Genomic DNA, 26,855 nt, shown 5'->3' with positions numbered 1-26,855 from the left:
CAGGCAGGCCACTTCCGGCCGCGCCGGAAATACCCATTGAGGAAAGGAGAAGGGATGCCCGCCGTCTCAGTCTCCTGACGAATCTTGTATTCCATAGACTCGGAAGAAAAATTGGGCGGGGATTCATCCGCTCATTGCCAAGTTTTCGGGGTAGGGGAAAACGGGAGTTGGGACATGGACAGCCGCTTGCAGGAGATCCGGGAGCGGCAGAAGCTACGGCGACAGCTCCTCGCGCAGCAGGTCCGCGGCAGGGAGGGATCCCGAATGCGCGTGCGCGGCCGCCCTCTTTCCTCCGCCTGCATTCTCTGTCGCCTTCCTACCTGCTGCGGTGCAGTCCTTTCTGGTCCCGAGACCGTGATCCGTGGACCTACCAAACCTGTTTGTTCTCAACTCCCGCGGTGCCCTATTTTCCATTTTGTGTGGCGATCACTGTGGTGTTGCGAAACTGAACGCCACTGTTGGTCTTTAGCCCCCTTTTTGGAATGTCCGCCAAGTGTCTGGCACAGCTCAATGATGGGGATACAGAGCTTTGGTCTTTGTGAATAAATTACCGCAGTTCACGCAAGGAAAAATGACTCCTTATCCCCTAAATTTCTCTTCATTGTTTAAATGGTCTTCTCTGTCCTACCTGTCCTTTCTTGCCTTTCCTCGTAGTCCGCAACTCGAGATTGTGGCTTATTGTGAAATAGGTTTACAGTATTTTCTTTCGGATCATGTTTAAAGACTGCATTGGAAGTAGCTTGAGTGTAAATTTTAGATTCTGCATCTTGTGTATTTCATCCGCTATGGTATGTACAGTATCCTCGTCATCGCCCCCAGCTAATATTTAATTCACGCTCTGTATCAGTCAGGATAAACCCCTGATACAAGTAGCATTCTCTTCGCTTATGAAATAATGAAACAGAGACTCTAGAAGTTAAGTCATTTTTGCCCCGGGTCACTCACTGCTGTGCCGGAAAATTGAACCCAGGTTTGTTTCTCCAAACCAAAGCTTGTGTTCACTGCATCTTCTGTGTGAGTACGTTAACACTTGCTGATTAGTAGAGTACACACGCAGAAAATACAGATGGTGCATACCTCTACTTAAAATCAGAGGTTGCATTTTCCATTCTACCATTCTTTCAGATCAGTAAAAGTAATGGAAATGCTCATAGGCTTTAATGAGGCATCTTACTGTTATTTTTTCAGTAATAAATATTGATTATAGTAAATGGAGGTCTGAAGCCTGTCGTCTTCTATGATCTGATGAAAAGATTTATGGTATAGTGTTACAAATGTAGGAATTTAGAATCAGATCTGTTGCTGTCTGCGCGGCTTTGTGATCTTGGATAAATCAGGTATCTTTTCTAAGCCGCCTGTTCCCCAACTTCTTTTATCATGTTATCTTCAGATAGGTTCAGTAGCTCCTTGTTGTCACCAAGGAAAGTTCTTATGCTTTAGTGTTGAAACCTATTTAACTCAAAATATATTCATAGAACAGTTATTTGTTGAGGGTTTTACTGTGTGCCAGGGGCTCTAGTAAGCATTGGCAATTCAGCTATGGATAATTAGTCCCTTCCCTCAGAGAGCTTCCAAAGTGCATAAAATTTAATAATGGCTGCCATTTCAGTCCTTCGTATGTGTCAAGACTGCTAAGCTTTTTACATACATTATCTTCGATTATACAAGTCAGATGCTATATTCATCTTATCGAGGAAGAAAATAAAACTTAAAGAATTTAAGGTACATGCTGAAGGCCACAAAGCTGGTAAGTTTGCAAGCTGCAGTTTAGGCCTTTCCATGCTCTTTCCAGTACACCTAGCTGCCTCCTAGTCTTCAGGTTGGCTAGGAAGCGTTCCACCTAAGTAAAGATGTCCGATATAATCAGTGACAGACTTCACTTTACCAACTGATTTCAGCTTTTCTTTCACTTACTTTTCTCTGTATGAACAAGACAGACTGGTTTATTATTGGTTTGTGCAATATATACTTTACTATTTTTTTAAAGATTGTTCTCCTTCTTTCTGATTTCCTTCTATCCCCTGTGGCATAGCTCAGGTCAAAACTTCATGATGAAACCTATCCCAGTCTCCCTGGCTCAGGCTCTTCTTCCTTTGAGTTTTCAGTGTCCTTATTATTGAGTCTACTGCTATATATTACCTGTTGTCACACAGAGTGTAAACAGTTGGAGTGCAAAATCTGCATTTAATTTCGGTTAGGTTAATCTTTTATCCTAACTGTTTCTTGCCCAGAGTAAGGTTTTAATAAATGTTTGTTGACTGACAAGCTCTTAGAGTAGAGCACAACTCAATGTGTATGATTTGCTTTTGTCTTCTGGAAGAAGACACTGGATGCAGACCATAATGGTGGCAGTTGATGCTACCACCAGCAATTTACATCTGCTTTTCATGTAACTTATGGCTTTGTTTCAGAAAATCATATATGCTTTCAAATAATACCAAATTGACATAATTATTCAAATAATGTGTTTGGTGGTACTGTGATGGAAAATCTATTATTCACTTACTCCAATCATTCCACAACTTTTAAAAAATGTTTGAGCATGAGAAGAAAATTATATATGTAAGCAGAATTTTGATTTAAAGCAGTTCTCTTGTAATACATTGAGTTCTAATTTAGGCCCTAGTAGGAAATCTCATTGGTTCATTCACATATTTATTGACCATCTACTGTGAGTCAGACATTATAGTAGCTGCCAAACATATAGATATCAACAGGACAGACAGAGTTCTTCCCTTCAGGGGGCTTGCATTTCAGTGGGGGATAGGTAAACAAAAGTAAGTTGATAAAATAATTGAAGTATGCAAATAACATAATTGGGAGTTGTGATAGAGACTGTGAAACAATAAAAATAGGGAGTAAACAAAAGTAAAACATGAAATTATTGAAAATTGTATTAAGTGCTATCATCTGATTAAGGAAATGGGGAGATACAAAGGAGAATAATGGTAGGAGGCTACCTGTTATCTATAGGTACAGTGTTCATGAAAGAAACTTCTTTGAGGAAGTAACTTATACTCATCTGAGAGAGGAGTCAGTCATGGGAAGAAGATTAGATAGCGTTCCAACTATGGGAAGCAGATGTGTCTTCCGACTAAAGAGAGTAGGGATCAGGAAGATTTTTATGGAGGAGTTAACATTTCAGGAACAGTTGATGAGTTGGAAGAGATTTATCATTGGAAAAACTTTGGGGCAGTCATGAAGTGGGTAGTCTAAAAAGGCAGTGGCAGTTGTTGAAGATCAAGACTGGGGACTTGCAGCTTTGATACTTAGTATGCCTTGTCCCCTTTCCTGAGCAAAAGGGACTGTTTAACACAGATTTCCTCATGCCCTTCTTGTGCTTAAAAATATTAAGTGCTTCCTCATGGCCTATAAATTGCATTCTCCGCTTCTTGGTTTGGCTTTTAAAGTTTTCCATGAACTGAGCCCACTCTGTGCAGGCAGCCTTATCTCAACTAGTAATTTGTTTATATTTGTTGTATTTTGCAAAATTTCCCCAATTGCCAACCAGAATTTGCATTATCATTTTTTAGGTATTAGTAAAGTTCAATATTGTGCCTACAATAATTATATAAAGACTTGGCTTGAATGAAAATGGATGGATTTTTATTACAGCATGGGATAAATAAGGTATAATATGTGAGCTGATGGATGCAGCATGTTTAACATGATGCCTGCCACACAATAAACACTGGAGTTAGCTGCTTTTTTGTTGTTATTGCTGCTACTACTAAATAGTGTTTTATTATTTACTTTAAAAGTAGGCGATTGGCTGAAGTTGTGTCTTAATTTCAAATATAACTAAGAGCTTAAAATGCTTTTCAGCTGTCACAAATCATTCTTAATTAACATGGTTTTGTTCCAAGTATTTCCAGTTTTTCCTGTGAAGTAATTAATCCATTTGCCTGCTGAAGTTGTTACAGGTTTATTTTTTTAAACTTGGTATATTAAATGCTGCTGCAAATGGCTGGAAAGGTGGTTCAATGCATTGTGATCTAATTTTTCATTTTCGCCCTTTCTAGTTGGGAGCTGAAAGTGCCGACAGCATTGGTGCTGTGTTAAATAGCAAAGATGAGCAGCGAGAAATCGCTGAAACAAGAGAAACTTGCAGGTCAGTTGAATAATTTATTTTTAGTGACATGTTCATAGTGTGAAAGGATCATTGTTTTAATAAATAATCCTAGGTATGAAGTATATTTTATCACAAGCATCAAAATAAAGATTTCATAAATATTGGTTTTTATGGTTAGTTTGTGGATAATGAAATAATTATTTTCTGAATATAATATGTTCTCATCTATAAACTAGTTAGAAATGGAATGTTAGACTAAGAATTAGCTTATATACCACAAATAAATAATTATATTTAAAAAATTCTTATAAAAGAAAACATACTTTACACAAAAAGTGGTATTCATTTGATAGTTTGTAAAGCATTTCAGGATTTTTCAGTATTCTAGTTATCAATTTGAATATCAGTTTTGCTCAAGACCAATTAGAATGATACATAATGTAGAAGTTTCTTTTTGCTGTACATCCCTTATAAAAACTTATTTTCTTATTTGGTTGCTTTCTCATAAAAATAAAGTACAGAACTATGAGTCAGGTTGTGTGACTTTTTAGATTTATAAACTGGGTGAATAGATACTGTTTAATCAGGGAAAATTTGCCTTGTTCTGTTTTATAGCCTCTTGTTTAATATTGTTAATAGATGCGTTTATATATCTAGTGTATGCTTGTGTGTGATACTTCAGTTTTAATTTTCAGGGCTTCCTATGATACCTCTGCTCCAAATGCAAAACGTAAGTATCAGGATGAAGGAGAAACAGATGAAGACAAAATGGAGGAATATAAGGTAAGTAGAGAATGGGGCAGTTTTATGGTCAAGAAAAAATAAATCCTTACAATAATAGATTCTTATCCCGGAAAACAAATCTGATGGAAAGCTGAATTTTAAAGTGTCTAAAATAATTGTTAGTAGCACATGTATAATCAGTTAAAGTAAGACCTTTATATCAGTTTCCTCGTTTTAACGCAAGAGGCGTGTGGATTGTTAGGTGACATATTTAAAGCAGTTAGCATAATGCCTAGTAAGCACTAGACAATGATATTCTTAAGTAACAGTAAGGAGGTGGGTGTATCAGAAACTTTGGATAATTGGGTCAAATTTTGAGAGGCTATAATACTATCTTGTTTGAGTGGTGTTATTCTATGTTAACAATATAGGATAGTACAGTTAAAATATTTTGGAAACTCATGGGCTAGACAGCAGCGTAGAACCATTTCTGAAAGAAACCCAGGAAAAAAGCACAACTTCTAAACTTGTAATTGCAATATTTAGTTGAAAAGAAAGTATTATGGATGAAAAGCCTATCTCCATTTTTTCAAATTAATTATTGTACAACTGTATTTAGTGGAGAAGAGAATGCATAGTTTCAATAAATCTCTAGAAGTTCAATGATATAATTACCTAATCTCATGAATATAGTCTTGTGTGGTGCATTTTGATATATGCTAATATGTAACTTAAATATTTGTGATTGTTTTAGGTCAAACCATATACAATGCCTAATATCTTAATATTTTTGATCTATAAAAATACTGGTTACATATGGTTTGATCTAATTTACATAAAATTACCTCATTGGTGGTCGTATCTTTCATGATTTGAGCTAAATTCTAATATTTATAGTATTACATATGAGATAATTCTAGACATTTCAGTCAACAGAATTGGTAGTTACAGATGATTATTATTGATGAGAATGAAAAGGAAATTTTTATTTTTTTTATTTTTTATTTTTTTAAAGATTTTATTTTTTTCCTCTTTCTCCCCAAAGCCCCCCGGTACATAGTTGTATATTCTTCGTTGTGGGTCCTTCTAGTTGTGGCATGTGGGACGCTGCCTCAGCGTGGTTTGATGAGCAGTGCCATGTCCACGCCCAGGATTCGAACCAACGAAACACTGGGCCGCCTGCAGTGGAACGCGCGAACTTAACCACTCAGCCACGGGGCCAGCCCCAAGAAATTTTTATTTTATTGTAAATATAACTAGTATGATGAGAAAGCAAAGACTTCAATGTTTGAGTTTAATGGTAATTCAAAAAATTTATTGTTAGGGAAATAAAATATTTATATTGAGTTTTAATACTCAAGATATCATAATACATAAAATATTCCTCCTGTACATAAAATGTCTTCTTAATTTTCTTTTCTAAGGATGAACTAGAAATGCAACAGGAAGAAGAGAATTTGCCATATGAAGAAGAGATTTACAAAGATTCTAGTACTTTTCTCAAGGTAAATAAATAATTTTCAGATCTTTTAGCTTTTCACATTTTAGCTCTGTGCCTGAAAAGATTTTAAATACTTATTTGTTTTCAAGATTTTTTTGAGTTATTGAGGGATCATTATTAAAAAGATGATTTAAAATTATGAAATATTCTTCTAAAACTTAGCTTTTTAGGATGAGATAATGCTATATTAATGTTTATAGCTACTGAAGAGTAATACTATCACTTTAGTTGTAGTGTTTTCAAATATTACTAATTTTTTTATCTATCTATCAGTCAGCTTATATTTTGTATGGCCTTATAATAGAAAACAAAATACAGTAGTCCCCTTTTATCTTTGGGTTTGCTTTCCACCGTTTCAGTTACCTGTGATCAACCACGTTCCAAAAATATTAAATGGAAAATTCCAGAAATAAACAATTCGTAAGTTTTAAATTGTATAGTATTCTGAGTAGTGTGATGAAATCTCGAGCCATCCTGCTCCATCCCACCTGGGACGTGAATTGTCCCTTTGTCCAGAGGCTCCACACTGTATAGGCTGCCCACCCGTCGGTCACTTAGTAACTATGTTGCTTATCAGATCGACTGTCTCAGTATCACAGTGCTTGTGTTCAAGTAACCCTTATTTTATTCAATAATGACCCCAAAGCGCAAGAGCAGTGATGCTGGCAATTCGGATATGCCAAAGAGAAGTTATTGTTGTTAATCTTTTATTTTGTCTAATTTATAAATTAAACTTTATCATGGGTATGTATGTATAGAAAAAACATAGGGTTTGGTACTACCTGTAGTTTCAGGCATCCACTGGGGATATTGGAACGTATCCTCCACTGGTAAGGGGGAGCTCCTGTACAGAGATAGTGTATCTGCCATCAGAGTGAATGCTGTTAATTTAATTTTGATTTTTTCTTTAGGGAACACAGAGTTTAAATCCCCACAATGATTACTGCCAACATTTTGTAGACACTGGACATAGACCTCAGAATTTCATCAGGGATGTAGGTATGTCACATTTGTTGGGAATATGCTATTGCTGACTCTTGATTACATGCATGCAATTTATCCATTTTGTGGAGTATTTCTAATAAAATTATTTTCCCCTTTCCATCCTCAGTATTTCTAGTACGCCCTCTTTTTCCATCCAGCAGTGTTACTGTTTTCCTTCTTTCCTTCCTCCCTCGCTCCCTCCTTCCCTCAAATCAAAAGGAAGAAAGGGAGAGCTGCTTCCGTTTGAGTCTGACCATCCCTGCATTTTTGTTTGACCTTGACTTGTTCCTTCGTCGATGTTCTTCCTTTCCTTATGGAGATCTGATTTCTGACCTATATTTTCCTTCTCTCTAAAGAGCTTCTTTTAACATTTCTTGCAAGGCAGATCTGCTGGCAACAAATCCTCTCAATTTTTATTTGTCTAAGAAAATCTTTATTTCTCCTTTACTTTTTTTTTTTTTTTAAAGATTTTATTTTTTTTCCTTTTTCTCCCCAAAGCCCCCCGGTACATAGTTGTATATTCTTCGTTGTGGGTCCTTCTAGTTGTGGCATGTGGGACGCTGCCTCAGCGTGGTTTGATGAGCAGTGCCATGTCCGCGCCCAGGATTCGAACTAACGAAACACTGGGCCACCTGCAGCGGAGCGCACAAACTTAACCACTTGGCCACGGGGCCAGCCCCATTTCTCCTTTACTTTTGAAGGATAATTTCACAGAGTACAGAATTCTAGGTTGATTTTTTTTTTCTTTCAACACTTTAAATATTTCCCTCCACTCTTCTTGCTTACATGTTTCTGAGCAGAAGTTGGATATACTTCTAATCTTTGTTCCTATATAGGTACAGTGTTTTTTCCCTCTGATTTCTTTCAAGATTTTTTTTATCTTTGATTGTAGTTTGAAAATGATATGCCCAGGTGTAGGATTTTTGGCATTTATCCTGCTTGATGTTTTCTGAGCTTCCTTAATCTGTGGTTTGATATCTGACATTAATTTGGGGAAATTCTCAGTCATTATTGTTTCAAATATTTCTTCTGTGCCTCTCTCTCTTTCTCCTTTTGATATTTCCATTACACCCGTTACACCGTGTGTAGTCCCACAGTCCTTAGATATTCTGGCCCTTTTTTTTCCTTCAGTTTTTGTTCTCTTTGGTTTTCAGTTTTTGGGGTTTCTATTGAGATATCCTCAAGCACAGAGACTCTTTCCTTACCTGTGTCCAGTCTACTAATAAACCCATCAAAGTCATTATCCCTGAATTTTTAAAAATAGCTTTATGGAGATAATTAATGTACCACATAATTCACCCATTTAAGGATATAATTAAATTTTTTTTAGTATATCCACAGATTTGTGCAACCATTACCACAATCTAATTTAAGAACACTCCCCTAAAGAAACCCAGTACTTATTAGCAATGAATTCCCATTCCCTCCCTCTCGTTGGTCCTCCGGCCTTAAGTAACCACTAATTGACTTCCTGTCTATCAATTTGCCTTTTCTAGATATTTCATAAAAATGGAATCATACAATATGTGATATTTTGTGACTGGCTTCTTTTACATAGTATAATGTTTTCAGGGTCATTGATGTTGTAGCATATATCAGTACTTTATTTCTTTTTATTGCCAAATAATACTCCATTGTATGTATATACCACATTTTGTTTATCCATTTTTTTGAATTGTTTCCATTTTTTGGCTGTTATAAACAATGCTGCTGTGAATATTCATATAAAGTTTTTGTGTGAACATATGCTTTTATTTCTCTTGGGTATATATCTAATGGAACTGTTGGGTCACGTGGTAACTCCGTGTTTAACTTTTTGAGGAACCGCTCAATTGTCTTTGAAAGCAGCTGCACCATTTTACATTCCTACCAGCAGTGTATGAGGGTTCCAGTTTCTTCTCGTCCTTGATACTTAGTGTCTTTTCGATTACAGTCATCCTAGTGGATAGGAAGTAGTATTTCATTGTGGTTTTGATTTGTATTTCCCTAGTGACTAATGATATTAAGCATCTTTTCATGTTTATTGGCCATTTAAAAACCTGCATGGAGAAATGTCCAAACCATTTGCTTATTTTTAATTGGTTATTTATCAGACATTTGGGTTGCAAGTATTTTCTCCCATTCTGTGGCTTGTCTTTTCACTTTTTGAAGGTATCATTTGCAGCACAAAAATTTTAATTTTGATGTAATCCAATTTATTTTTTCTTTTGTTGCTTGTAAGCAACATTGCTCTTGAAGTAAAAACTGATTTTAATGTTTTCATGAGCAAAATTTAGATGTAGCTATAAAAAGTTATGATAATGCTAAGTGAAATAAGCCAGTCACAGAAGGACAAATATGCATGTACTTATAGAGGTACCTAAAATAGTATGTGTAATATGATAAATACATACACTTTTATGACGTACCTCATAGAAGCAGAGAATAGAACAGTGGTTATCAGGGGCTGGAGGGAGGGGAAAATAGGGAGTTGTTCAACTGGTATAAGGTTTCAACTATGCGAGATGAATTAGTTCTAGGGATCTGCTCTATAGCATAGTACCTGTAGTTAGCAACTGTTGGCTATAGTCAACAATACTTTACACATTTGTTTAGAGGATAGGTCTCATCCTACGTAAGTGTTCTTACCACTCTCACACACACATACACATACATAGCCCCCAGAGGAACACAAGGATACTTTTGAAGGTGACAAATATGTCTTGTTACCTTGATTATGGTGATGGCTTCACAGGTGTATGCATATGTTCAAACTCATCGAACGGTATACATTAAATATGTGTGTACTTTTTTGTCTATCAGTTATACTTAAACAAGGCTTTTTTAAAAAAAAGTTGTCGTATAACCAGATTTTGTTATCAGCCGTTCCGCTTTTAAGGCATCCTTCCCCAAGGCAAAGAAAATGTCCTTAGGAAACTGTTAAGGGTTGAGAAGTTGCCCTTTAGGTTTTGTAGATAATTGAGAGCTGACTCTACTGTGATTGAAACCTGACTATAATAAAATCTTCAAACTTGTTTTATTTGAAATTAGATCTGTAACCACTGATTGAGGAGGCTTTACAAAATCTTTTACTTTTACTTTTTGATATGAAAATTACTAATATGTACTTTCGGTTTTCAAATTAAGATGTTTACATAATTTATGTTGCTATGAATGTGCTGCTTGTGGGGGGAAAAGAAGAGCTTTTAGGAATATTTGATAGTCAAAGCCCTAGGTACCCCTACAGTTTTTTAAACAGGCATTATGCCCTTTTACCTAAAATCTGTTCTGAGGCACAGAGATCTAAAATATTTTTGAGGACCTGGGAACAATGAATCTCCTGTTCTTAAGTGCCCTTTGTGGGACTTGTAGATGGTTTTCAAGGTCCTAAGCCTAAAAGCATATATATGAGGATTTGGTTTGTAATAATATGGAGATGTGAGATCTTTAAAACTATAAATATTGATGTAGGAAATATTCTTAGAGAAGGCATCTTGTCCTGGAATTGGGAGTTCAGTTTAGATAAGTAATCAGAGTGAGAGCTAATCTACTGTTAGAGACTGGTTATCTTCTTAACTGGATGTGTTCTGGGATTGTATCCACAAGGCATAGCCAATTAATGTAAGATCATTAGCAGTATTTCTCTCACTCTAACTATTCTTTGTCTCTTCCTATACCTAATCATAAAGAAACAAAAGAACTATTCATTTTCTCTGCTTTGGATAACTATCTAATAAGCTAAGTAAAAGTCTCAACAATCACTAGATTCTTTAGGAGGAAGAATCTTTTTAGTTAAAAGAAAGGGGAAAGAAAGCATGATAGAAAGGCAGTTTTTTGAGAACAGAGTGGCTAAACTTGATGCTATGAGCAGATTATTTAACTTAATAATAAATATGAGAAATTAAATGGTTTTCGACTTGAACTGGGCTTTAGGACATCTGGGTTTTTGCCTGCATATGGAATTAGGGTCAGTAAGTATGAACTGTATATATGAAATGTTTAAAAATACTCAAAATTAACTTTTTTCAAAGGATATGAAAATAAAGTGGTGTGTGTGCGTTGTTTTGTTTGCCTGAGAGGCTCATAGCCTCTGAATTCACTGATAGTAACATGAGTTGTATTAAAATTAGAACTTACTGTTTTTCCTCCTCAGGTTTGGCTGACAGATTTGAAGAATACCCTAAACTGAGGGAGCTCATCAGGCTGAAGGATGAGTTAATAGCTAAATCTAACACTCCTCCTATGTAAGTGTTTTTTTCAATTACTCTTTGTTCCCAACACAGGCTCAAAATGTCAATTTTTTTATCCTGTAACCTTTCTGTTTGAAAAAAATTCAGCACGTTTATAAGTTAACACACTCTGTTTCTTCTTTATAGTAAAATATATTAGTTTGAAACTCCAGTATTGAGTACACAGTAGGTTCTCATTTAATTTGTTTTCAATTTTCTAGATAATTTGCTTAAAGTGTCTTTAAATGTGTTTTTCTTAGAAAATCATTCATGTTTGTTGTATTCTTGAATTTCTTAAAATGTTTTTAAATAACTTTTCTTCTCAAAAAGTAATTTATTTATTGGAGAAAGTTTAGGAAACTCAGATAAAGGAAAAGAAGAAAATAAAAACTCATCATAACTCAGCACCCAGGGATACTATTCTTAACATTTTGGAATATGAAAATTCATTTTAACCTTTGGTAAACAGAATAGTGTTTTCCTCAAAAATGGGTGTAATGTCTTTGAAGTTGGAGAATATGTTTATTTCACATTTAGCCTACTTTGAATGTTTTGCACATTGAACAATTTGCTAAAACGTATACTATTAGTGATTAGAAGAACCACGAAGAAGTCTGAGTATGTGGGGAAAAATGTTAGCCAACTCTACTGTTCATCCAATTTAAAAGACTTATATCTGAAGTGTTTTTTTTTTAAACTATATCACTCTAGCATATCAGAGATTTGTTTACATTTTTTTAAAGATTTTATTTTTTCCTTTTTCTCCCAAAGCTCCCCGGTACATAGTTGTATATTTTTAGTTGTGGCATGTGGGATGCCACCTCAGTCTGGCTTCATGAGTGGTGCCGTGTCCGTGCCCAGGATTCGAACTGGCGAAACCCTGGGCCACCGAAGCGGTGCGCACGAACTTAACCACTCAGCCACGGGGCTCGCCCCTGAAGTATTTTATATGTAAAGTACTTTCACACTATGTGGAAATAACCCGTCAGTAGAAGCTATTAGTAATTTATACTAGGTAACTAGAAAAGACTATTAATATGAACAATTTTAATAACAAACTAATGAAAGAAAATTATGCCATTCTTTAGAAGCTGCTTTTCAGAAGGAGGAATTTAAAACTTACAGACGAGTGGTTTTCCTAACCTAACTAAACAGTTGAGAAAAAAGTAATGTGATATTTCTTAGAAAATTCAGATGATAATGGAAAGGGCTCTGAGACTCACATCTGAGTACAGATTTCCAGTGTAAAAATGAGAGACATTTATATTCTGGGTGTAAATGGGGGAATATGATTTTACTTTGTAGTGTGAATATATCCGTCTCCTAGTGGAGAGCATGGGTAGATACTCTCTGTACTGAAGAAAGATGCCCTTCCCTCAAGATATCAACAATTACCCCGTGCTTATGTCCTAAATAGTGTTTAGTAATATTTAAGAAATTTCTTTCATTACCATCTGTAAGATACTGGAAAATCTCTTACTCACTTTTTGTGCTTTAATCAAATAGGTACTTACAAGCAGATATAGAAGCCTTTGACATCAGAGAACTAACACCCAAGTTTGATGTGATTCTTCTGGAACCCCCTTTAGAAGAATATTATAGAGAGACTGGCATCACTGCTAATGAAAAATGCTGGACTTGGGATGATGTATGATGAAACTTTCTACATTGTAATGAATTATTATTTTTCACATAAACATATGTTTATTTGATCAGAAAGTAAGATTATAAATATCACCCCTACGTTTTAGGAATCCTAAATATAGATTTATAGTATATATTGTGGCTGAAGGTCCAAGGTACACTAACAAATATTACAGTATCTTTAGTTTGATTCTTCTTTTTGAGGCGAAAGTTGAGCAGGTAGTGAGTAAATAGTCTCTAGAAGACTCACAATTCCAGTCTTAGAGTGCTTGGATGTACAGCTGGAAAAGTCTAAAGACACAATGGTTGATGCTGCATTTCGTTAGTTTTAGTAACATGAGAGTATAAATACATGTATATATAAAACGTGATTTCTGCTCTTCAAGGAACTTAGAAAGTGGATAAAAAGGATATATCATTTCAGTATAATGTAATTGTGATAAAGTTATATTTTCCTATTCAGTATAATGTAATTGTGATAAAATTTTATTTTCCTAAATAAAATTAAGCAAGCTGATAACTTCAGTTAGTTACATAAAGTTTTTATGTTTTTACTAGTCAATAATAAAAATAAATCATTATTGAGTACCAATCTGTACTAGGCAATGATACTTTGGCGAGATCTTGTGCTGGGGCTTGAGGGGAAGAGTTAGGGATGACTCAAAGATTTGAATCCTGGGCTAAGTGGACTGAGTTATCAGCAGTCGAGAGAGAGTGAATTTAGGAAGAAGAGCAGGATTAGAGGGTTAGATAATAAGATGTTGATTTTGAGGTGTATGTGAGACAGTCAAGTAGAGGTTGTAATAGGAAATGAAACTCGAAGGACAGGCGAATCTGGTCTCAAAATATAGATTTTAGAGGATTAGCACATTAAACCTGTGAGAACAGTTGAATTTGTCCTAAGATAGTGTCTCAATTAAGGTAAAATGTGGATTGACAGTAAAGCCTCAGGAAACTTTACATTTAGGAGGCACATGTCAAAGAGATGTGAAGAGAATGGGTCAGAGATGAATGAGGAGAACCGACAGAGTGTGATGTCAGGGAAGCCAAGGGAGTAGAGAATTTCAAGGAGATTCTCAAGGGGCATTGAGCCCAGAGGAGAGGTAGAGAAAGGAAAGGACTACAGAGCTCTAAGACTGGTGTTGCCCAGGAGACGGCTTTGAATCCCTGCATGTCCTCTGCTGAGTTCATGGTAGTTGCCGTTGTTCAGATTATTTATTCCTCTTCAAGATATACCTCCAGTTCTTCTGCCTTGGAGCTTTTCCTAGCGGCTTCAATACCTCTGGCACTTTTATTTTACATTTGTATGGCTCTTATCACTTTAAAAGCATCCCCCACCCCATGATAAATGTAGTCTGTGCTTATTGTTGAAATTCAGGAAAGTATACAATATATAGTATTTCCAAGACTTAAGGGTAAGGATTTAACTACTCTTGATATATATTGCTGAGAAGTTTTCCAGGTACATTGCACAAATTTATGTTCCTTCCAATAGTGTTTAAGACACATCTATTCCGCCATATCCTCATCACAATTGATTAATAATATAAAAACAATCATGGTCAGTTTAGTCAAAAGAAAAGAAAATTGAAAAAATAAATCTCATTATGTCTTTGATTAGTAGTTAGGTTGTACTTTATTTTCTCTAGCTCATCTCTGAGGTTTGGTCATTGAAGGCACAAGAGCTCCAATTATATGTGACAAACTAAGAGACTTTGAAATAAAGGAATTCCATTTTATATGCATATTCTTGATTTTAGTTTAATTTCACTGAACAGCTCTGGCTGGCATATTGAAAAGTTTTGTCTGGCCCCAGAGCCCTAAGCTCTTTATCTTTATGTGATAATATCCTAAAGAAACTGCCAGTAGTTAATATAATAAATAAATGTAAATAAGACAAATATTTGGCTTTCACAAGTGTTCTTTTTACCTAAGAGAGTCAGTAGTGGTCAGTGTGTTTGGGATAAGGCTATAATCACTTATTTGCAATTCCAACACTAAGCATTTAGAATTGTAGTATTAAGAGAATAATGTGCTTAATGCTTTTCACTAATGTGTGTCATCACTTATCTTTAGCTATACCACATATAAATGTTATGTAGGAATGTGTGTGTGTGTGTTTTACATATTTATCCGTTTGTTTATTCATTTTCCTATAAGAATATCAGATGAGGAGAGATTTCAAGACTTAAATAGTTAGAAGTATGAAACTGAATAGGTTTATACATATTGTAACTTACGTCCATTGTTACTGTCAAATAATGTTTTTCTACCTAGGTAAGTTAGAGATGATATGGTTATAACTTAAATGGATCTGTTATTCAGGTAGATGTTAAGATTTTTCTCAATACATGAAACTAATAATATTTGCTTTATCCATGGTCTCTGAAACTTTTTGACTGTGACAGAAAGCTGGAAGAAACAGAATACCATATAAAATGGTAGCTTTTACAGTCATTTGTATGAGTATATTGTATTCCCCAAATTTAGTGATTTAATTTCCTTTTCCCCCCCAGACCCCCCCAAGACATAGTTGTGTATTCTGGTTGTGTTTGTGTGTGCCCTGGGTTGTGCCATGTGGGACGCTGCCCCAACACGGCCCAGTGAGCACCCAGGACCTGAACCAGCGAAACCCTGGGCTGCAGAAGTGGAGCGTGCGGATTTAACCACCGGGCCGTGGGGCTGGCCCCTAGTGATTTCATTTTTGAAGAACTTTTTTCTTAAGGTGACACACTCAACACGTACAAGGCAAACAGAATTAGAGACTATGTTTTTTTGGCATTTCAGACTTAAAGTAGTCATTATAATAAAATATGTATACTGATTTATTTTATCTAGGACTCTTCTATAGATATTGGAAGCCAAGTCTTCCTCAAACATTTGTTGCTAAATTCATTTTCATTTTGCCCCTAACTTTGGGATAATTTAACCTCTTTTTATTTCAGTTTCTTTTTCTGTAAATGGTAAAAAGTTGCACTCAAAGCTACATCTTATAAAATTCCATAATCCTATAAATAGGGTTTTCTATAACCTCTTTCCATATAAAATCAAGTGTATCTGTGTGTATGCATGCACGTGTGTGTGTGTTGTCTTAATCCAGAATAAGAAAACAACAGTAGGACAAGTCTTGTTTTGTTTTTTAAGAATGTCCTTTATTTATTTTTTGCTGAGGAAGATTCACCCTGAGCTAACATCTGTTGCCAATCTTCCTCTTTTTTTTTTGTTTGAGGAAGGTGAGACCTGAGCTAACACCTGTGCCAGTCTTTCTGTACTTTATATGTGGGCTGCTGCCACAGCATGGCTGACAAATGGTGTAGGTCTGTGCCTGGGATCCAAATCCACAAACCCAGACCACTGAAGTGGAGTGTGCCTAACCCAATCACGATGCCACAGGGCCGGCCCTGACAGTAGGACAAGTTTTAAGGATAAAATTTGTGTTCCATTATATTTCCTAGGGAAAATTAGTACATTTAAAGAACGCATCTACTGAAAGTCCTGATAGACCTCATAATGGTTGTTCTTTTGGATTTAGGGTGAAGGGGAAACAAAATACTCTTATGCAATATTGTTTTGGTTTCTTCTAGATTATGAAGTTAGAAATTGATGAGATTGCAGCTCCTCGGTCATTTATTTTTCTCTGGTGTGGTTCCGGAGAGGGATTGGACCTTGGAAGAGTGGTAAGATGGTGTCTTTTAAAGTGGATTTTTAAATTCATAAGACAAAATAGAATCCAGTATGTTACATAAGAGGTTCAAAGATTAATGTTATTTTGTCCTTCGTTTCTTGAATAGTACTAAAATATTCAGAAGAAAATAAAGTGTTCAGAAAACAACGTACGAATGGTAGTTGCCTGTAGTTAACTAGCACTAGGGAAAAATAAATCAAGCTATAATTTATTACATCTGCAGGAAGACGACAGTGTAGAGATTGGAAACTAAATTAAAGCACAAAAAGAAGCTGCGTAGTATCATTTACTGCTCACTGTGAGTGGCTAAAAAGTATTCTGAATAGCAGTAACTCCTAAATTCCAAATAGAAGCCAAATCAAATTGAACAAATAACACAGCATCTGGAACACATAGCTTGAATGAATGAATGAGAGTGAGAGAAAACTTATAGCATCTCAATTTTTAAGTACCTGATATTTAATTGTATTTCAGAACTTTTTCTTTTTTGACTGGTGTATTTTGGATTTTTAAAGACAAAATAACATGTGCTTTTTTGTTTAAGAGTAATGGGAGCATTGTGGCTTGGTATCAGGAGTCAGTTTTGGTCTCAATTCTGCTGTCCAACAGTGAAACTTTGTGTAAAGAGATATTTACTTTTGTGGGTGTCAGTTTCCTCACTTCTTATTGGATGATACTTTTCATTTTTAGGATATATTACTTGTTATACAGCCAATGATCTCATTTAGTTCTAGTAATTTTAGGAGGTGTCCATTTGACAGGTGAAGAATTAAGGTAGGATTATATTGAGATAAATTTGTGTTCAACTCCTGAAATTCTACAGTTACTTTGTATTGCTTGTATAAATAGCAATTTGAGAATGGTGGATAACATCATTGCTTCTATTATTTATTAACTCCAAGGTAAGACTATAACTGTATTCCAGCTGGGTATCTATTTTTTTGCTGGCTCCTCCCCAAGATGCTATGGAAAAGCTAAGAAAATGGAAGCATACTGCATATTTTTATAGGTATATTGGTGTTTACCTTTATTGTCTCCAATGTGTGACTTTGGGCTTTCCTCCTACCCTGCACATTAGGTTGAAAGTGATTAGGAGGTTTTGTCTTATTTGCTTATGATTGCAATTAATTCAGCATGGGAAATACTCTTGTGCTTTTGGTAAATGGATTAGGGAGGGTGTGTAGGACTTATGCCCTTGTGGCATTTAATGAGCATCCAGTACAAAACAAATATTTGACAACAGGAACAGATGCTGAACTTGATTTTTGAGATTTTAAAATAAAAATCCAAGTTTTATTTTGAGTTGTATCTCACTTGACACAAGAAGAGCATTTCCGAAAAGTGCATGTTTTATGTCCCACTGTATCTTTCTGTGTACTCGATCATAGTACTAGCAACATTGTACTGCACAATTTGCTTAGGTCCCCCTACTTTGCTCTTAAATCGGCTGGTGGAAAAGACTATGCCTTCTTCATGTTTTTATTCCCAGCGGCTAGCCAGCACCTGCATGTGGTAGGCCCTCGAAAAGCCACTCTGATTGACATATTAGCTAGTGTTTGCCGTGTGTTCATATATAACAGATTCTAGGACACTAAGGTTCAGATCTCTCTGTTTTCTAGATTATGTAAAGGTAAAAGTAAAGTGTTACCTAATAAAGAGATATACATATCAATTTTAAATCTTTGAATTTTTTGAGTTGTTGGTATTAAATACATAAAAATAGCATTTTATAAGCCTCTCATTTGAAAAGAAGTTATCAATTAGAACATTTTCAACAATTTTTAGCTTTGTCAAGGATAAGAAATCGAGGTGACAGGAATCAAATTATCTTTTAAATTATTTTATGATTAAAGAGTAGCTGAGTGTTTTCTTAGGATTTAAAACTCACTTTCCATTGATGACAACAGAAAGTCATATTAAAGAATTGAAGTATTATGTAATCTTTTCTGTGTTTTGATATTCAACCATATATGGTATATTAATATCCAAAAAGTGTATATGTATTCTGTATAATCACTATATTTAAAGACAAGTACTAATTTCTTTTTCTCTAATTCTGCACTAAAACAAATTTACTGTTACATCTTGGAATTTAGTGTCTCAAACCTCTAGGAAATGTTTTAATGCTAGTTGGTTAAGTATTGTTTATTTCTTTTAGCTAAGGATTTCTTTTTTTAATTCTTTCATTTCTAGTGTTTACGCAAGTGGGGTTACAGAAGATGTGAAGATATTTGTTGGATTAAAACCAATAAAAACAATCCTGGGAAGACTAAGACTTTAGATCCAAAGGCTGTCTTCCAGAGAACAAAGGTATTGCCTTTATTATTTTGTTTTCTTTGTTTTCATTATTTTCTCTGAAGCTTTTCCACATGACTGTATAGTGTTTAATTAATTTTAGTGGAAAGGTCCTTTTCTTAGACTTGTACAAATGGCATCGAGCTTTGCACTGATACATCCAAGTCAATTTTAAAATATTCACTATGTTCGATCAACTCCACTGTGCTGGAGAAGGTAATCTATATTCCTATGTGCCCTAAACTGCTATTATTCTAAGTCAGATATGGGCTTTTGATACCTCTGACCCCCCCAGAGCGTTTTTTTTTCCTAGGCTCAGAAAAAAGAGATGGCATCAAGACTCACAGCTGCCCAGCTTAGAGGCATATTTCTCTCCTCTTCCCTTCTTTTTCCTACATCAGAACCCTGAGAACCTCTGCTTCATATGACTGCCCTGCTAGTATCAGGCTTTACTAGTTGTCGTCCAGTCTTTCACTCTTCAGAGAGCCACTGGTGGGAGGGTCTTTCTTATTAAGTCTTTCTTGGACTGGAAAATTCTTTTGAAGGTTCTTTTGAAGGGTAACCTATGTCATCCTTGCTACTATTGGTTCATGGAGTCAAGTGATAGATTAAATTTACTTAATCCATACTTCTGCCATCCAGATTAAATAGAGAAGTTCAAAAAACAACAACAAAAAAAAGAAAATTGTTTGATTTTCACATTTACTTATATTATGTAGAAGTCTATATCCATGTTTGAAGTTTCCCTCTCCATATAAAAAGGCTTGCACGTTGTATATAGTTTTGATCTTCGCTCATATGAGGCCCAGTATAACATCATTTTAAGATTCCAATGTCAAGTACCATGTTTCCATAACTGGTGAAAACAAGTTATTATCAAGTGTTGCAGAAGAAAAGACTCCATGGTCATTGACTCAGTTCTAAATCGTGGGCCCTACGTTTAAGACTCTCATGTCAGTCTTCCCTGGCAATCTTCCCACATTCAGAGATCCAGGTTTTCCTGTTGAATTTTTGCCCCTAGAACTATATCCCCAAATTCAGAGAAACGAGGATTGTTTGGGAATTGGGGATATTGGAAATATAAAATCTTGTGAAATATGACTGTTGATGAAAAGATAATAAAGAATCTGCTCTTATTGTTATTTAGGAACACTGCCTTATGGGGATCAAAGGAACTGTGAAGCGTAGCACAGATGGGGACTTCATTCATGCTAATGTTGACATTGACTTGATTATCACAGAAGAACCTGAAATTGGCAATATAGAAAAGCCTGTCGAAATTTTTCATATAATTGAACATTTTTGTCTTGGTAGAAGACGCCTTCATCTATTTGGAAGAGATAGTACAATTCGACCAGGTAGGACCTCAGAAAAATTTTTTAAAAAACTTTATGGTTTCTTGGTATATAAGTGTCAAGAAATAGCACACAGAGCTGTGTAAAATAAAATTCTTATGGGGGCCGGGCCCTTGGCTGAGTGGTTCAGTTCGCGCACTCTGCTTCGGTGGCCAAGGGTTTCGCCAGTTTGGATCCTGGGTGCAGACCCAGCACCGCTCATCAGGCCACGCTGAGGCGGCCTCCCACATAGCACAACCAGAGTGACCTACAACTAGAATACACAACTATGTACTGGGGGACTTTGGGGAGAAGAAGAAGAAGAAAAACTAAAAAAGATTGGTAACAGATGTTAGCTCAGGTGCCAATCTTAAAAAGTAAAGTAAAATAAAATTCTTATGATGTGTTTGCCTCCTCTTGTTGCTGTGCTTCCAATCTGCCAAGCTCATTCTTGTCTCAGTACTCTTCCAGGGCCCTATCTCCTTCCATTCAAGTACCTGACAGACCTTTCCTCACATCCCTGTCTAAACCAGCCAGCTTCGCGCTCCATGCCCCTCCTCCTGCCACTCTTTCGCATTAATCTCTCTTCTTTTTCTTCTTGGCACTTATCTGAATTATAGGTTCATTTGGGCATATATTTATAGTGAGTCTCTCCAGCATGCAGTCTCATCGAAGGCAAAGATTGTCTTTTTCACTCCTTTCTAGCGAGCATTCAGATCATTCAGAAATATTGTGTTGAATGAAGAAATGCATAAATGAATGATTGAAAAAAAATATAAAAGCAATCTGTTTGTCCTTACCATGTTAGAAATATGATTTAAAGATGGAAAGAATCAGAATCTTTTTAGTTTTAAACAGTCTCCATTTTACAAAAAGTAAGAAAAAGTTGAAGAAGTTATAGTAGAATAATTGGCCTTCAGAGTACCTGAGAATTTAGAAGAAACTGACGTTCATTCTAAAAAAAAAATCTTTAAAGTGGCCTTAACTGGTATGTGTAACATAATCCATCCTCCTCACCCTGCCAGCGCAGCAGCTGTTTCCGTGTGGGTGTGCTTTGATGAACACAATAACTTGAAAATATTGCAGTTATAGAAAGTGATGGTCTCAAATTTCATAAAATTATGTGAAATAAAGTAAAATTGAAGTCTCTTTACAAAGAAGTTTTGTGTGTGTGAAATGTATACTCTGTGGTTTGGCTTTAGAGAGAACGTTCATCCTATATTTAAAAATAAATGTCTTTTCTCGTGACAGTTTGTTATTCAGTATTGTGTTGCTTAAGTTATCATTTTGTTACTGCTTTTTGGCTTAATATTGTGGTCAAACAACATACACCAAATTCACAAGAATAAACATATGGTTAGTTTGTCATCCATTTTATCTTCTAACTGAATTGTTTAGCCAATCTATATTTAACATAATTCCTGATATATTTGGGCATAAATTACAGCTTACTGTTTGCTTACCTCTCAGTATCACCTGTTCTGTGTTCCTTTTTCTCTCATTTCTTTTGAATGAAGTATTCTTTTATTATTCCATCTTTCTTTTTATTAGCTTGTCAGATATTCTTTCATTTTTCCTTCAGCAGTTGTCTTGGACATGGCAGCATGCATCCTTGAATTATTAAAGTCTAAATTAAAATAGTCTATTTTAAAGTGTGGGAATGCTATGGTTTCAACTTTATAGGTTCCTTATTTTTTTAACCAATTTTTGTCAATATGTATACAGTTGATTCTAAGTTTTTATGTGCATAGTATATATACAGCTGTAAACAAACTTTGAGTTATTTAGAGTTCCTCTGCACATGTATGTGAACAGCATGTTTGGAAGTTCTGTGCATGATTTTATTCTCATATCGAAGGAAAGATATTTTGGCAGCAGAGCTTCTGACAAGCAAATGTTTCCTCTTCATTGGCTTAAAAGACAGTAACGCCAGTAGATACTCGACTGGAGGGGTGTATTTTTCAGGAAGTGTAGATGTCCCTATATACTGAATATCAAGATTATGGCTTTAGTGTTTGAGGAAATAAGGAACAGATTTTTCTCTTCCATCATTAACCTGTCCTACCCAAAAATAGCTCCCAAATCAGGGAACAATCTCTAGTGGCAACTGCTGTTTAAAGGAAGTAGAAAACTTTAAAGAAAAGGCAAAACTATTTCAAGAGTAAAAAGAAACATCAAACAGATGGTAATCTTTTAATACTAATTGAAAAATCAGTGTAACAACATTAAGGAAAGTTTTGAAGAGAAAAAAAGATTCAATCTCACTACCTCCAAGAATTATTTTCATTTTTTACATAATACTTTCCAGTCCTCTTGTAAATATAAATTTTCACAGAATTGTAGTCATCATTTTGTGTTCTTGGTATTATGTCAAATATATTTCTACATTTTAAATGATTATTTATAATCATTTTAATGGCTTTATAGCATTGCTTTAATTAAAGTGTTTGTTTTTAAACATGAGTAGGAGAACCTAAGGAGTGGAGGGAATAGTTGAGTGTAGTTACAGGTAGAAGCATAAGCAGCAACCAAAATAGAGATTTTGCTTGATGCCAGTTTTTACTTATAACTAATATTTGATGAGGTGGTTCTCCATCCGTTTAGCTGTGGCCACTTTACCCACTTTAGACGATACGTTATATCTTTCATCCTTCTATCTGTATCTGTATCAGTTGAACAAAGTCTTAGAGATACAGATGTTATTTTTTTGCTTGTAAATTATCATCTGATTTCTTTACTCTTGCCCATTCTTGCAAAAATTATTTTAGTATTAGCTACAATAAAACAAAATTAGGAAGGAAAATCTGCTTGGGGAAATTAGAAGTGGTTGGGGGCTAACCAGGTAAATACTACTAGGAGCAACTGAGAGAGGTCTGCTCAAGAGGCCTTAATTTATTTGGGTTGAATCCTCAAATACACTTCTTCCTCGAGGAGTTAGTCTAAGGTATATCACATATACCTCAGGAATCCCATTTACTATTGCTTTAAAAGATTTGAGAATTGCTATATGTGTCAAATATGCTGAAGCTAGGCTATTGTAAATTTACTTGGTTCTTAGTAATACTTTTAGAAATTGTAATAAAATGTTGCAGTGAAGAATTTGTGGGTGGGAGGTGGAATCTGTTGCAGTTTACTCTGCAAAGATTTGCATATTTTATTTATGTAAGAGGCAATATGGCATGAAAGAGACAGTATTAGCTATTTTTATTACATCTTTAAATTTTCTTCTTTCTTACCCCTTGTTTGTGTGTTGTGTTCCACAACACCGCATACATGCCCTAAAACAAACTGGAAGGGAGCCAGTAAGAATATCACAGGTCAGTTGTCAGTGAGACCACATGGATGTGCAACATGCTCTTTATCTCATTGGTACTTCTCTACTGATCAGGGTATCTACTAGATGATACATAAAAGGCACATTATAATTTACCTATTTTTCTCTTCAAATATTACAATCTTATTGTATATGCAGTATTAGATACTGATTTTTTTAAATGATGAACAAAATATTGTACAAAAATGGCTACTACGTTTTAGAAAGTGATCCTCGTAAAATTTTGCATTTTATAGCATTTTATGATGAATCTGTTATTCTAAGAAATAACCTTGAGGATTATGGGAGAGAAATATTGTGAACCTAATTTTTCAGATGAAGAACCTGATTCTTAGAGATTACTTAACCTGCTCTAAAGGAGCCCGTGTCTCTTGTAGCACTACAGGCAATTTCCAGTTTTCTCCCAAAAGACATGTCACCTATAAGAATCACCAGGCATGAGATATCTATTGTGCATTTACAGTTAATTTGTAGTTCTTCCCATTTCAGATATGGTGTAGTCAGTCAGAAATCATCCTCATTATAAGCAAAGTTGTCTAGTAGTGTAGTTAACAAAAATACCTTTTTACCTGTAGAAGTACAGTGTGCACTGGAAATTCTGAGAGTGAAATTATTTCCATGTCATGTAGGATGTATATTTGCATTGGATGTTGGAGGCTGGAATTTTCAGCAGGTTGACAGGATAGAAAAGAAAACAGGCACAGAGGTGGAGATGGGTATGGAAGCAGTTACTATAGTGGTTCGTTGTTCACACCTTTCGTGAAGGTGCCATGAAAAGCATTAATGAGAAATGTGAGTGGAAAGTTAGTTTAAGCCTCATTATAAGAGACCTTAGATTCCATATTTATGAATGTGGGCTTTGTGGAAGGCCCTAGAAGGTTGCACAGAGAAGTGACATGTTTTAAGTTTTGCTTTAGGCTTTCCACTTGTAGAGGGAGGAGAGGTTGGGAGAGCATTACAGCATATATGTATGTCTGTTACATGTGTAGGGGACTGGCCCAGTAGAAAAATAAGGCTTAAATTTGAGGGTGACAGTAGAAATGGAAAGATAGGAATGAATAGGAGCAACATGGTGTAGTGGTTGAATTTCTGGGATCTATCAATCGGGTTAACGTTGCGGTTGGGAATAATCGAGGTAAAAGTTGGTTCCAGGATTTTAATCAGAAAACAATGGTACCACTTCCACAAGTAGGAAGGTTATATAAAATTTATTAAATTTTCACTGAGCCCAAACTCAGTGTAGTGTATAATATTTTTTTTTCTAAGCGCTGTTCTCACAGAATGTGAAACATGGATGGAGACAATGAGGAAACTATATTACAAAGGTTACAATCTAGGGGGAGAAACAAGATGTATGCATATGAAATCTTTATGACCATGATTAAGGACCATGCATTCTATAAAAAAGATCAATATTGGGTGAGTGATAGGGACATGTTTAAGAATGCATTGGAGATTTGAAATAGCTCCTAAAGGATCAATAAGAGAGAACTGAAAAAAAAGGCTAATCCTTTTTTCCCTTCGTTTCAGGCTGGCTTACAGTTGGACCAACTCTGACGAACAGCAACTACAATGCAGAAACATATGCGTCCTACTTCAGCGCCCCCAATTCCTACTTGACGGGATGTACTGAAGAAATCGAGAGACTCCGACCAAAATCCCCTCCTCCCAAATCTAAATCTGATCGGGGAGGCGGAGCTCCCAGGGGTGGAGGAAGAGGTGGGACTTCTGCCGGCCGTGGACGGGAAAGAAATCGATCTAACTTCCGAGGAGAAAGAGGTGGCTTTAGGGGGGGCCGCGGAGGAGCACACAGAGGTGGCTTCCCACCTCGGTAATTTTTTAAGACCCCGATCCTGTTAGTGCCCCTCTGTCTTCTTTATTGTAGTTTGAATTTCAACTGGGAGATTTATTTTAGAACTCACTTCCAGCTTGCACTTTGCTTTAGTTTCTCCAGGCTCCAGGAATATCTTAGCCAACCTCCTTGCATTTGTCACACACGCTGTCTAGTTTTGTCTGGGATAATCGAGTCATCCTGGCTCATGTCATGTGCATGTAACCGAACAGAACGGAACAACACAAATACCTTCTCTTTCAGAGACTGAACTTATTCTGATAGATTCCAACTAATTACAAAGGCTTTTGCCTTTTACAAATAGTTGAAGTGAGCAGTGAAGAAGACCCAATCTGTTGTATCACACTAGTGCTCACCGTAGTTGGTAAAGGCATCCTGCCACTGCTGTCACAGCAAATGGCAGATGTTTGGGCGCCCTGATGGAACGGAGTTGGGACAGATGGTAAACTTCTGTTAGGGTTTTAAAAACATTTTCTTGATGAAATAATAAAAAGAGACATATTTTCTTTCTTTTTAAAAATCTTAAATAAACTTAGATATAATTTGACTACAGAAGGAATTGAGAGACTTTAAACAAAATCATCGCCTCCCAAATCTAAATCTGATAAGGGAGGCGGAGCTCCCAGGGGTGGAGGGAGAGGTGGAGCCTAGTAGGCAGACTTGAAAAAGGGAAAAAAGCTCATCCTCATCTCACTTGTATAGCTACAGGTGACTGAAATCATGCTTCCTGAGAAGCAAATGAAGACAGATATCCAAGTGCTAGAACTTTGCTGTGGACTTGAACTTGGATTGACTTTCAAAGCAGTTTCATATTCCTTAGCAAAATAAAAGAAACGGAGGCAATAACAGAGATACCTGGTTATCAGGTACTTGGTTTAAACATTTGGGGGAATAAAGTACTTGGTGATGAGGAAATGACATACATCTTTCAACTTGTTATGGAGAAAACTTAATGTACAATTAATTACCGAAACCCTCAACTTAAGAAGACAGCTTAGAAAATGGCACTCCAGTTGCCTTTTATTAAAACCATACGGTGTGGTGTTTTTCAGGGACTGGCTTTGCAGATCTGTTACTTGTATAAGACTTTATGCTGTCATTTCTCTTTCTATACTGTAACTCATGTTTTAAATGAATTTGAATGAAATAATATCATCGTTCTTGATAAATGTATTTTTTATTTTGTGTATGATTTTTTCTAATGAAACTTAAAACCTTTGAAA

At 35.7% G+C, this 26,855-nt stretch overlaps 1 protein-coding gene across 2 annotated transcripts; it reads left to right on the top strand.

The window, feature by feature from the left end:
- On the top strand, positions 1–26,855 carry METTL14 (methyltransferase 14, N6-adenosine-methyltransferase non-catalytic subunit). Of its 2 annotated transcripts, XM_070609234.1 has the most exons (12): positions 11–788; positions 3,534–3,630; positions 4,023–4,111; positions 4,768–4,855; positions 6,220–6,300; positions 7,208–7,295; positions 11,413–11,503; positions 12,995–13,136; positions 16,717–16,809; positions 19,011–19,127; positions 20,260–20,470; positions 25,311–26,855. In XM_070609234.1, exons 2-12 carry the CDS (start codon positions 3,589–3,591, stop codon positions 25,613–25,615), a joined length of 1,347 nt encoding a protein of 448 aa, XP_070465335.1. In that variant the 5' UTR covers positions 11–788; positions 3,534–3,588; the 3' UTR covers positions 25,616–26,855. The 2 variants fall into 2 exon arrangements, with proteins under 2 accessions (XP_008532749.1, XP_070465335.1); XM_008534527.2 differs by lacking the exon at positions 3,534–3,630 and having other exon boundaries at positions 1–240.

The sequence above is a fragment of the Equus przewalskii genome, chromosome 2 (genome assembly GCF_037783145.1).
Source record: "Equus przewalskii isolate Varuska chromosome 2, EquPr2, whole genome shotgun sequence".
NCBI classification, from domain to species: Eukaryota; Metazoa; Chordata; class Mammalia; order Perissodactyla; family Equidae; genus Equus; species Equus przewalskii.
Note: the sequence above shows the minus strand (reverse complement) of the source record. Positions and strands in the feature narration are given on the sequence as shown.

Coding starts and splice junctions, on each gene's coding strand:
- METTL14 (XM_008534527.2), top strand. CDS start 175: ATGGACAGCCGCTTGCAGGAGATCCGGGAGCGGCAGAAGCTACGGCGA. Junction 4,112..4,767: donor GAAACAAGAGAAACTTGCAG/GTCAGTTGAATA, acceptor TTTAATTTTCAG/GGCTTCCTATGATACCTCTG. Junction 19,128..20,259: donor CTGTCTTCCAGAGAACAAAG/GTATTGCCTTTA, acceptor ATTGTTATTTAG/GAACACTGCCTTATGGGGAT.